Source organism: Xyrauchen texanus, chromosome 43 (genome assembly GCF_025860055.1).
Source record: "Xyrauchen texanus isolate HMW12.3.18 chromosome 43, RBS_HiC_50CHRs, whole genome shotgun sequence".
Taxonomy (NCBI): Eukaryota; Metazoa; Chordata; class Actinopteri; order Cypriniformes; family Catostomidae; genus Xyrauchen; species Xyrauchen texanus.
The window spans coordinates 3,850,201-3,863,275 of NC_068318.1; the positions used below are offsets into that span (position 1 = coordinate 3,850,201).

Genomic DNA, 13,075 nt, shown 5'->3' on the forward strand with positions numbered 1-13,075 from the left:
CGGCCTCGCAGTGGCAGACCACGTGTAACAACACCTGCACAGGATCGGTATATCCGAATATTACACCTGCGGGACAGGTACAGAATGGCAACATCAAATGCACAAGTTACACCAGGAACGCACAATCTCTCCATCAGTGATCAAACTGTATAGGCTGAGAGAGGCTGGACTGAGGGCTTGTAGGCCTGTTTTAAGGCAAGTCTTACCAGACATCACCGGCAACAACGTTGCCTATGGGCACAAACCCACCTTCGCTGGACAGGACTGGCTAAAAGTGCTCTTCACTGACGAGTCGCAGTTTTGTCTCATCAGGGGTGATGGTCGGACTGGCGTTTATCATTGAAGGAAAGAGCTTTACACTGAGGCTTGTACTCTGGAGCAGGATCGATTTGGAGGCAGAGGGTCCGTCATGGTCTGGGGCGGTGTGTCACAACATCATCTGACTGAGCTTGTTGTCAATGCAGGTAATCTCAATGCTATGTGTTACAGGGAAGATATCCTCCTCCCTCATGCGGTACCCTTCCTGCAGGCTATTCCTGACATGATCCTCCAGAATTACAATGCCACTAGCCATACTGCTTGTTCTGTGTGTGATTTCCTGCAAGACAGGAATGTCAGTGTTCTGCTATGGCCAGTGAAGAGCCCGGATCTCAATCCTATTGAGCACGTCTTTGACCTGTTGGATCGGAGGGTGAGGGCTAGGGCCATTCCCCCCCAGAAATGTCCGGGAACTTTCAAGTGCCTTGGTGGAAGTGTGGGGTGACAGTAAGATCTGGCAAATCTGCTGCAGTCCATGAGGAGGAGATGCACTGCAGTACTTAATACAGCTGGTGGCCACACCAGATACTGACTGTTACTTTTCATTTTGACACCCCTTTGTTCAGAGACAGATTATTCCATTTCTGTTAGTCTCATGTCTGTGAAACTTGTTCAGTTTATGTCTTAGTTGCTGAATGTTTTTATGTTCATAAAAATATTTACACATGTTAAGTTTGCTGAAAATAAAAGTAGTTGAAATATCTTCTTTTTTTTTTTTTTTTAAGTTTTTATATATATATCTTTTTTTTTTTTTATGACTTTGCAAATTTATTAAATAGAAAAAACTTAAATATCACTTTGACATACAAAATTATTAGCCTCCTTTGAAATATTTAGTTATTTTTAAAACAATTCCCAAGTGCGGTTTAATGGAGCATATATTTTTTCAACATAGCATACTAAACGTTTATTTAGGCAACTTAGAGTGTTTATAATACAAATAGAAACAAAATTATAACCAAGCATTAAAAAATCTACTGGTCAAAATTATTAGCCCTCTGGTGTTAATAGTCAATAGTGTATCCCTTTTGCTTGATAACAGCCTTTAGTCATTTGTTGTAGTTCTCAACAAGTTTTAGGCATTTCTCATGAGGAGTCGCAGCCAATTCCTCCTTAGCAAATCTCTCAAGCTCATCCAGATTTGTTGGTCTCCTGGCACTGACTCTAGTCTTCAGTGTCGCCCACAGATTTTCTATGGGATTCAAGTCTGGGCTTTGTGCAGGCCAGTCAAGGACATTCACTTGGCTCATTTGGAGGTAGTTCTTCACCAGAAGTGAGGTATGCTTTGGGTCATTATCATGCTGGAAAATGAAATGTCGACCCGAACCACGTTTTGTTGCAGATTGCCTGAGGTTGTATTTCAAAATCTTCTCGTAGTCTTCCTTTTTCATGATTCCTTCAACCCTGATGAGATTCCCAGTTACAGATGCACTGAAACATCCCCACAGCATTATACTCCCACCGCCATGTTTCACTGTGGGAACGGTGTTCTTTGGGTTGAGCGCCTCTCCCTTCTTTCTCCAAACATAGGCAACATCTCTATGGCCAAAGAGCTCTAGTTTTGTCTCATCTACGTTTCCAGTATGCATAATTTTTCTCTAGGTTGTCCTTGGCAAACTTCAGTCTAGCTTGGAGGTGTCTCTTCTTCAGAAGTGGAGTTTTTCTTGGTCTGCAACCTTGCAGTCCATTCCTGTGCAGGGCTCTAGTGACTGTCTTCGTTGAGACATCAATCCTTGGTTATATCATTCACTAGTGACTTGGCAGTTGTTCTTGGGTCTTTAGAAACCTCTCTCACCAGTTCTTTCCAAGGTTTTTGAAATCTTTCGCTTCCTGCCTCTGCCAGTCTTGTTCGCCACTGTGTGGGTCTCTTCAAACTTCTTGATAATACTTCTCACGGCAGTTCTTGACACCTGAAAACGCTTTGATAAACGTGTATATCCTTCTCCTGCTTTGTGAGCATTAACAATTATTTTTCTCAAGTCTAAACATATTTCTTTTGTCTTTCACATGATGACAGTTTTATATTACTTCACTAGTTGTTTTGCATGAACTAATCCTCAATTTGAAGTGCAACTTAAAGGCTTGGGGGATTAATTAGGCAAGTTATGTTAATTAGGCAAGTCATTGGATAACAGTGGTTGGTTCCGTAGCCAATCAAACAGATCATTTCTTAAAGGGGCTAATAATATTGACCTTAGCAGTTTTTAAAGTTTTTTTTATATTTTTTTATTCCAGGCAAATTGAAATAAATAAGGCTTTCTCCAGAGGAAAAATATGATAACACATATTGTGTTAAAATCCCCTTGCTCTGTTAAACACCACTTTGGAAATATTTGAAAAAGAATTGAAATTTCATATGGGGGCTAATAATTTTGTCTTCAATCTCATTTTTCTTTATCATCTTTGAGATGTTTCTACACTGATTGGAATCCACCTGTGGCAAATTCAATTGATTGGACATGATTTGGAAAGGCGCACACCTGCCTATATAATGTTCCCAAGACCACAGTGGCCTCCGTTATTCTTAAATGGAAGAAGTTTGGAACAACCAGGACTCTTCCTAAAGCTGGTCACCTGGCCAAACTGAGCACTCGATAGAGAAAGGACTTGGTAAGAGAGATGACCATGAACCAAATGGTCACTCTGATTGAGCTCCAGAGATCATGTGTGGAGGTGGGAGAAAATTGTAGAAAGACAATCCTCCCTGCAACACTTCACCGATCTGGGCTTTATGGCTGAGTGGCCAGACTGAAGCCCCTCAGTGCAAGACACATAAAAAAGCACCTTAATGACTCCCACACTGTGAGAAACAAAATTCTCTGGTCTGATGAAACGAAGATTGAACTGTTTGGCCTCAATTCCAAGCGTCATATTTAGAGGAAGCCAGGCACTACTCATTACCTGTGCAATACCATGCCAACGGTGAAGCATGGTGGTGGTAGCGTCATGTTGTGGGGGTGTTTTTCAGTGGCAGGGACTGGGGGACTGGTCAGTGTTGAAGTAAAGCTGAACACAGCAAAATACAGAGATATCCTTAATGAAAACTTGGTCCAGAGCACTCAAGACTTCAGAGTGGGCCAAACGTTCACCTTCCAACAGGACAACAACCCTAAGCACACAGCCAAGATAACAAAGGAATGGCTACGGGACAACTCTGTGAATGTCCTTGAGTGGCCCAGCCAGAGCCCAGACTTGAACCCGATTGAACATCTCTGGAGAGATCTGAAAATGACTGTGCACCGACGCTCCCCATCCAACCTGATGGAGCTTGAGGGGTCCTGTAAAGAAGAATAGATGGTGTGCCAAGCTTGTAGCATCATATGCAAAAAGACTTGAGGCTGTAATTGGTGCCAAAGGTGCTTCAACAAAGTATTGAGCAAAGGCTGTGAATACTTATGTACATATTTTTAATACATTTGCAAAGATTTCAAACAAACTTCTTTCACGTTGTCATTATGGGGTATTGTTTGTAGAATTTTGAGGAAAATAATGCTGTAATAAAATGTGGAAAAAGTGAAGTGCTGCCAATACTTTCCAGATGCACTGTGTGTGTGTGTGTGTGTGTGTGTGTGTGTGTGTGTGTGTGTGTGTGTGTGTATATGTGTGTGTGTATAGTGTATATATGTATATATATATATATATATATATATATATGTTATTACAAAAATAAAAAGTTACATTTAAAGGTAAAATAAGGCGTGTAAGAATGACATTTTTTTGCATCCCAGTAATCAGATTTGGACGGAAAATGTTCTTAGTTGTCCTTATAGTGTCAGTGTTCGCTTTCATTTTCACCAAATTATTACTTCTATCTTTTGATTCTGGTGTGAGATGTTTATTTTTACAAACATTCACAATCCTCTGTTAGACAACATTTCTGTCATGTCCATTGAGGTGTTAATGCTAATGATGCTAATCATGGTGAATTGTGTTGATTTGTGCAGGTTGATTTTATCTCATTTTGAAGACAAGCGTCTGAGGAAAGTGACTGCTGGTATTCTGGGCAGCAGTCAGTGTTGTGATAACTGCAGATCTGGGTGAGTTCAGCTGCTCTCATATGGAGTTCTGAAAAGGGCTTTGCCTAAATGTTACCATGGAAGTTCACTCTGGTCATCTAAAATCATGTGAAATATATGAATCATTGACAAATAAGGTTGTTTGAGGTGATAAAAATTTAAAATCGTTGAAAACAAATCTAGTTTTAAACACATATAAATGTAATCTTTGTGTCTGTGTTGGTTTCACACATTTTTGAAAAATATTTTGTAAAGCAAATAATGGATTTAATGATGAAAAAATATCAAGTTAAAGATGTTCAATACTCTACTTGCACCTTGAATACACATATGGTTGTATTTTCAGGCAGGCCCAAAAAATATAGAAATGGTCAGCCGTTGAGATTCCACATTGCCTCCAACAAAAGCCCTGGCTCTGTGAAAAGAATCACAATAGATTTTTCCTGTGCCTTGCATATCTCTGTCCATTCTTCTTCTGTTATTTGGGAGTTTGACTCTTTCTCCCATTTTTGTTTAATGTACTTTGTCGAGTGATTCTTAGAGGCTTTTACTTCCATATAGTCTTGAAACCAACTTTTTGTTGTCTTCTATTTTGTATGCATTAGATAATATAGTGATCAAGTTGTTGTCATTTGTTTCTATGCTTTTTACTTTTTTGTTGAAATAATCCCTTATTAGCAAATACCTTTAGAAATCTGTCTTTTCTAGTGCAGATGTGTCTGATATGACCTGATAGCTCTGTAGTTCTCCATTTAAGGTGACTTAACAGTAAGACATAATACCTCTCCCAACCCACTGTTTGAATCTTTTGTCCTTCTTAGCAGGCCCAAATCCTGGGTTATATGCTACCCAGCTCAAGACCCCAGCCTGTTTCTCCAATTGCAATTTCCTCAAGACCCTGAACCACAACTACTGAGATACTATTCTTCTCACCACAATTGTACAGAGCAGTTATCATAGACTTTGTCAGTTCGAACCAGTCTGGCCATTCTCTTTTGACCTCTCTTTTCAACAAGGCACTTCGGTCCACAGAACTGCCGCTCACTAGACGTTTTTTGTTTTTTGCACCATTCTGAGTCAATTCTAGAGACTGTTACATTTATTGACCCAGCCCATTAGGTACCAACAATCATCCATACGATTATCTAATCAGCCAATCGTGTGGCAGCAGGAAAGTGCATAAAATCAAGCAGATACGGGTCAGGAGCTTCAGTTAATGTTCATATTAGCCATCAGAATTGGGGAAAAATGGGATCTCAGTGATTTGAATCGTGGCATGATTGTTGGTGCCAGATGGGCTGGTTTGAGTATTTCTGTAACTGCTGATCTCCTGTCTCCACACATCAGTCATTCCCAATTCTTTAAGCATTCATTGAGCCATTGTGGTATTTGGATTTTTCTTTTTGGATGGGTTAGTTGTATTGAGTTTAGGTTGTAGTTGGACATTTAAATATCCATCACATATTATAAGGGTTCCATATGATTCCATGCTATTAAATCAACTATTTTCTTAAATAATGTTTTGTTGCCCCCTGGTGGAGCATACACATTAAGTAATATTACTTCCTTATTATCTCATTTGCTCTTAACCAAGACATTCAGTTGAAGTCAGAAAATGACATACACTTAGGCTGAAGTCCACAGATTGAATATTTGCAAATATTTTTCCAACAATTGTTTGCAGACCGATTTACATACAAGTTAACTGTGCCTTTAAGCAGCTTGGAAAATTCCAGAAAATGATGATCAAGCCTTTATAAAATTAGCCAATTAGCTTCTGATAGTGGGTGTTTTTTAAGTCCTACCTTCAAACTCAGTGCCTCTTTGTTTGACATTATGGGAAAATCTGCCAATACTTCAGAAAAAAATTTGTGGACCTCCACATGTCTGGCTCATCCTTGGGAGCAATTTCCAAATGCCTGAAGGTACCATGTTCATCTCTACAAACAATAGTACGCAAGTATAAACACCATGGGACCACGCAGCCATCATACCGCTCAGGAAGGAGACACACTCTGTCTCCTAGCCATGAATGTAGTCTGGTGCAAATCAATCCCAGAAAAACAGCAAAGGACCTTGTGAGACCTGCTGGAGGAAACAGGTAAACATGTATCCATATCCACATTAAAACGAGTCGTATATCGACATAACCTTAAAGGCTGCTCAGCCACTGCTCCAAAACCACCATAAAAATGCCAGACTATAGTTTGCAAGTGCACATGGGGACAAAGACATTACATTTTGGAGAAATGTCCTCTGGTCTGATGAAAGAAAAATATAACTGTTTGGCCATAATGACCATTGTTATGTTTGGAGGAAAAAGGGAGACGCTTGCAAGTCGAAGAACACCATCCCAACCGTGAAGCCTAGTGGTGGCAGCATCATGTTGTGGGGGTGCTTTGCTGCAGGAGGGGGACTGGTACACTTCACAAAATAGATGGCATCATGAAGAAGGAAATTTATGTGGATATATTGAATTAACATCTCAAGACATCAACCAGGAAGTTAAAGCTTGGTCGCAAATGGGTCTTCCAAATGGACAATGCCCCCAAGCATACCTCCAAAATGGCTTAAGGGCAACAAAGTCAAGGTATTGGAGTGGCCATCACAAATCCCTGACCTCAATCCGATTTGTGGGCAGAACTGAAAAAGCGTGTGCGAGCAAGGAGGTCTACAAACCTGACTCTGTTACACCAGTTCTGTCTGGAGTAATGGGCAAAATTCCCATTTTGCATATGTTTGTTTCAACTCGCGTATACGTATGTAACATTACCCATGACAACCTAGTAAACATAGTAAACAGTGTAAATAGTCTTAATAAAATGAACACATTCCATAATGAAGAAAAAAAAGAAACTTCCAAGTGCAAAGTTTAAATAAAACCTCAAATTGAGAGGAAATCCTCACGTCCGTCGAAGGCCTCCCATCAGTGCTAATGTAAATACTGTCTCGGGTCACAGTATTATCCCCTGTAACTAAACAATATCACATCCACTCTGTTCTTCAGCCAAGTGTTATCACTGTACCATGTATCGTTGGCGTGCCGTTTGCCATAGCTAACATTTAACTTGCTCAAAACTAGCCGGTTTAATAAAGTTTCAGGATCTGCACTCATTGGGTTGACCCAATGTAGAGACATATGGCTCCAGCCACTTACCTCTCGATCACACTAGAGACAATTAGCCTCTGATGTTTCACTCATCAGTACCAGATTGTCTCGGGGGATATGATGAAAGCTCCGTAGCCTCTCCCGTATCTGTTCTTGATCCACTACTTGTCGATGACAAACGGCACCTGCCTTCACCCATGTTGCTAGTCTACGCTGCTTCGGCTCTGTAGAGTCAGGCTCTTTGTAATTTTCTAATGAGAATCCTTTCTTCTTCAAACCTTTAACTGCTTCTGCCTTGCTCTCTTAGATTTGAGTACCGCTGTCGAAGAACACCTTCAATTAGCTGAAAGTGGCATTTGGAACCGAATCCCCTTGGTTTTGAGCTACTTCAGTATCCCCACGTATGCCTTTCTTTTCTTCAATATCTCGGGAGTATTATCTTGATCGGAATAAATCTTCCCTTCATAGTGGACTTATTTCTTTTTCCACGCTGTTTGCAGCACCTGTTCTTTCACTCCATTGATCTGTGCGGTGCAACACGGGAGGTTTTTGAGCGAGTGCTCTGTGGCAGCGCTGTATTCCGAGGTCCACGTACATCAGCGCTGGGCCAAGCTCAGACTTTATAAGCCTCGTTTCAAACTCCATTTAGTTACTTCCTTCGGATCCCTCAGGGACTCCGTAAACACAAATGTTGTTCCATCATGAGCGAGCTTCTAAATCGGTTTACTTTGCCTGCAAACATTTTTGATTATCCAGCACTTGAATGAGTGCATCACTTGCCCCCATGTCCCATTTTTCGATATTGGCTATGCGTTGTTCTGCCTCCGTCACTTTGACTTTGGTGGTTTGCAGATCGCTTGTATATTCTTTAAATTGATTTCTTTCCTAAACATGTTCAGCTCCTTCTTCATGCCATCGCGAAAAGAGAGTCAAAATTCTCCCATATACCATATAACATCTGCTCTGAGCGCTTGGATCTCATTGTGGATAGCCCACATACCTGAGTTAGCTACTACTTCCTTAGCATTCCCCGCCCTCGCCATTATTCTCACCTCCCTCTTCACCATCATCAATGTCTTCAACTGTTTCTCCTTTTTCATGCTTGGAGCCTGTTTTGCGGATTCAGTCATTGTTGTTCAACTTTAACATTTTCCATGTGACGTAAAGTAATCAGCATGTTAAAGTTTCTGTTGCTGTTCAAAATGCATGAGTGTTTAAACTAGTAAACACAGAGGCAGTTTGGGATTTGTTGTTTGTTGTTAAAACGTTCGTGCACCACATAGTTTCACACTGTATACCTCTGGTCAACGCAAATCTGGGTTAATGCCACAAAACCGGTGATATCATGCCTCAGGGTTAAAAAGTGGCAGTAACGTCACTTTAAAAGACGATAACAGATATTTAAAATCACTGTAGATGTAGTATATTATGTAGATGGAGTTATTGTGTTTCATGTTCAGTGTGTACAGGGAGGATCCAGAGACTGTCCTGCAGGATTTTGGCTCGTGTGCGTTTCAGCTCATGAAGGCCGTCAGCACCATGGATGAGAGGTTTGGCATCACAGCACCCATACTCTTCCTGAGGGGATCTGTAAGTCAACCAGTCCTTTTACACATCTGATTTATTTGTTCTATACAACACTTGACTAGTGGATCAGTCAGTGGGATTTACGGCTCTGAGTTTTGTTTATAGAATTCCCAGCGGGTTCCGGATCGCTTTAGGAAGCACTCTCTCTTTGGCATCGGGCGGGAAATCTCAGAGTCATGGTGGAAAGCTTTGGGCCGAGAACTTGTTTCTGAAAAATATCTGATGGAAGCCACCGGTCACAACAAATTCACCACACTCTGCAAACTCACTCCCAAGGTACCGATGCCACTTTTATCAATTTAACTTTGTTCCTCTGTCTGAAGAAATTTGAATATAATTAAACATCTGAACATATTGGTGTAAATCTGCACATATTTTTGTAAATGATGAGGCTTTTTGATTGACTCCTTTAGATTTCTATATTAAAGAAGTACACCTTTGTATGCTTGATTTAATGTTGTTTGACATGATGGAAAATATTGAGGGCAGAGAACTGGTGTATTCTTTAGCTGTAAAAAAGCTGGCTATACTTTGGAAGTTACCTCAAGTTTAAGGACCCCTTTGACTTCCAATCTATTGCTGCTCTGTTACACTGGCCCCAGCCCATCAGGCCATCATTATTGGTGAGTCCTGGGTTGGTTTCGGTTACCCTAAATTAAGACAAATAAATGTATAAATGATGTCACAGACAGTAACAACCATTATAAAAGTGGCCCAAGTCTGCAGAAATATTGCATATGCACAAATTGAGGAGAAAAGGTTTGAAATATTATGGAAAGTAGTGATTGTGTGGGATTGAATGTTGTGATTGAATGTTTTTCTTAGGGCAGAACATGGATGATTAAAGCTGAAGATCAGGCACAAAGAAAACTGCTGCTGCAGCCCAATAAAGAACTCTTCAGCCGAGTGTCTGTACCACGGTAAGACACATACACACAGATACGTACTGTATGGATACTTATGTATGGATATCCATGCAGGTACAGACATTATTTTTTTTTTGGAGGCCAGTAACATGTAATAGATCTACAAATGTTGTGTAATTACTCTCATTCCAGTAATCCAGTAAATGTAGTTCACAGGGGGTTGTATCTAGGGCTGAAAAATTTAATCAGTAAAATGAATAATAGTCTGTTACTAAAAAATTAAACGGCTAATTTAATTATTGATTCGTTGGATGTGCGCTGAGGCACTGAGAACATGGTCCGGTTGCCATGTCTCATGCTGACAGGCTGCTTGTGCTGTTAATGCACATCAAAGGTGTTTCCTCCGTGCATCATTTACATTCTACTGACATATTATATACTGTGTAAATGTTATGACTTTAAAGTCAAGCGTGTATGTACATTTTTCTGCGAGTCTTCTTTAAACATTTAACTTCAAACGTTTAACCGCATCAAGCAAAGGAAGCACAGCAGAGAAAGGGAGTGGAATTATTAAAAAAACTCTATTTCTTTATTTATTAATATTTGTTGTTAGAAATCAAATTTAAGTTGAACCATATTTAATTAAAATGCAAAATGTACTGCAAGAAATAATATTTTGACAGGAACAGTAACTAATGGCATAATAACAATGAGCCCCTCATATTTATAGAATTAAGACCGTACCATGTTCAGTGGAGGGAATGTGTTTGACCCTAAAACTGTCCTGAGTTTAAATTGTTTGACTGCTTCAATCTGTGGACAAATAGTTGTTGAAGTAATACATATGAAAAGCTTTATGGAATTTGTTTGGCAACATAAAAAAAATAAATACAATAAAATATATATGTATATAAATATATATTATGTGTATTCAATAAAACAATCAATACAGGAGGTAAATGTAGATATTTAATCTGATTAATTGGTTATTCAAATGAATCTATTTACAGATTAATAAGTGAATTAATGAATTAATAACCTAATTGTATCTGTTCAGAATACAATGCATTTTCTTTTTCTACAGCTGCCCAGAATTTTGTGCATTTTTAATCACTTTAAATTTATTAAACAGTTGCCTGTGTTTTTTGACGATATATGATTAAAATGTTGTTTGTTTTATTTTATTTTTTTATTACACTTAGGTCTTGGATACTGTTCATTAAAGGTCAACATATTTACTGTTTTGAGTCAAAATTCATTATATTAAACTTTTGCATTTTACCTGGAATATGATGGTATTTAAACTTAATGAGATTTTTTTATATACTGTATATATTTAATTGTAAAACAATATATATATATATAATATAAAGTAAACACATTGTAAATTAATTTAACTTAAAACGTCAAAACAGCAACGCATAAACATTATGAATATGACCAATTAAGAAAATATCAGATTTTTTGATCAGGCTTTTGGAGCACATGCTGCCATCTGGTGAAGAAAAAATACATGACATGAAATAACGCTTAAAAGCCAGAAGGTGGGCTACTGTGATCCATTGATTTAGATGGGTCTTGTCTCTGTAGAGCAGGCGCATCTAAATCAATTGATCATTATTTTGCAATCATCAAAATTCAAATCAGTGACACAAACAGCAATTATGTGTGGTCAGACTCTGACTTTGATCTGTAGCTGCGCGTATGTGTGTGTGTTTGTGTGTGTGTTTGTGTGTGTGTGTGTGTGTGTGTGTGTGTGTGTGTGTGTGTGTGTGTGTGTGTGTGTGTGTGTTCTGCGTTGTTATTGCTAAAAGTCTTACCCAATCATTTCTGTGTGAGTGTATTACACATTGTGGCTGTTTGGTTTTATTTGATAAAAAAATGCTCTTTGTTACAGGCAACCATTTATGCTGTGTTTGACACAAAGTCAGATTTGTTTTACTTGCACGTGACAGATGGGATATTGTTGCTCACATGTAAATAGAAAAACCCACACCAAATTAGATGTTTTTGAATCCTATCTGAGCCACTTCCAAATGTGGTTTAAAATCAGATGCATATCTGATATCAGGACATCTGATCTACATCCAAACACGTATATACAATTCCCTCTGGCAGTGTGTTCAGGGATAGCTTTTGTTAAAGTTGTGTCCTTATGAAGCAGATGTGAATGTAGGCGCTCGCACAAAAACTCAAAGCTTCACTTGTTGAAGTGGAAATGGTGGACTTTGTCCCACCACTTCTGACTTTTAGGTCTTTGCCACACTTCTCGTCTGACTGAAGTGGAAGTCTTTAAAGCTGTGCTTACCATGGCAGCAGTAAAAAGTTGCTTTGATATTTTTTTCCTAATTAATATTAATTGCGTGCATTTTTGCCTACTTTTGAAAATATGAAAAAGCACAAGGCCATTCAAAACCTGAGAGTGAACCATGGCACTCAAGTGAAAGCTATCAGCAATGGAATCTTGAGTTTGGGCAGGAGATAAATGGAAACACAGAATTTAGAAATGAGTCCTGTCTTCAGTGAATCTAAACTGACAGGACAAAAACAAATCACAATCACTGTAAATATTTTTGATTGTATTCCTGATTTTGTTTTTGCAGGAGAAAGCCAGATGTAGTGCAGATTGAGCTGACTTCTTATAGGAAGCAGTCAGATCAGGTCAGTATGATCATCTGATGATTGCTGATATCTGTTATCCATCGAATCATTTAAAATTACAGGTGGTTTGATTTTTATCATCTCCAAACCCCCTTGCATTTTATCTTAGAGACCAAAGGTCAGTTTGCCAGCTGAAACCCGTCAGATGGTTGACACAACAGATTTATCCTCTAGGTATGGATCAAATCTAAACCCTTTTTATGGTATTATGCCATTTTGTTTTACACTAAATTCACCAACCTAGCTTGGTGTATGTTGTTTAGAGATTTTTACCACTAGCGCATTTATATGTTGATAAGCCTTTTATTGCAAAATCAGCATTTCATTAGTTGCATCAGTCTGTTTGTCTGAAAATGAGCTTTATGAACAGCTATTTCTATATACAGATCAGCTGCCAAGTCGACCCACATTTCTGATGCCAAACCCCAAAAACCAGCAATCTCTGCTAGAGAAATCCAGCTACAGGTACTGAATACTGAATAACTACTGCTGTCTCAGGTAGGGCACAAAGCTGTTAT

At 39.0% G+C, this 13,075-nt stretch overlaps 1 protein-coding gene across 2 annotated transcripts in view; it reads left to right on the forward strand.

Moving 5' to 3' along the window:
* The window catches only part of wrn (WRN RecQ like helicase), an 82,233-nt gene that overhangs the window by 40,595 nt on the left and 28,563 nt on the right, over positions 1-13,075 (forward strand). For both annotated transcript variants that reach the window (XM_052115521.1, XM_052115523.1), the window contains 7 exons: positions 4,263-4,355; positions 8,904-9,033; positions 9,136-9,306; positions 9,856-9,950; positions 12,500-12,557; positions 12,667-12,731; positions 12,944-13,022. In XM_052115521.1, the coding sequence (XP_051971481.1) occupies positions 4,263-4,355; positions 8,904-9,033; positions 9,136-9,306; positions 9,856-9,950; positions 12,500-12,557; positions 12,667-12,731; positions 12,944-13,022 (691 nt within the window). The remainder of the gene's footprint in view (positions 1-4,262; positions 4,356-8,903; positions 9,034-9,135; positions 9,307-9,855; positions 9,951-12,499; positions 12,558-12,666; positions 12,732-12,943; positions 13,023-13,075) is intronic.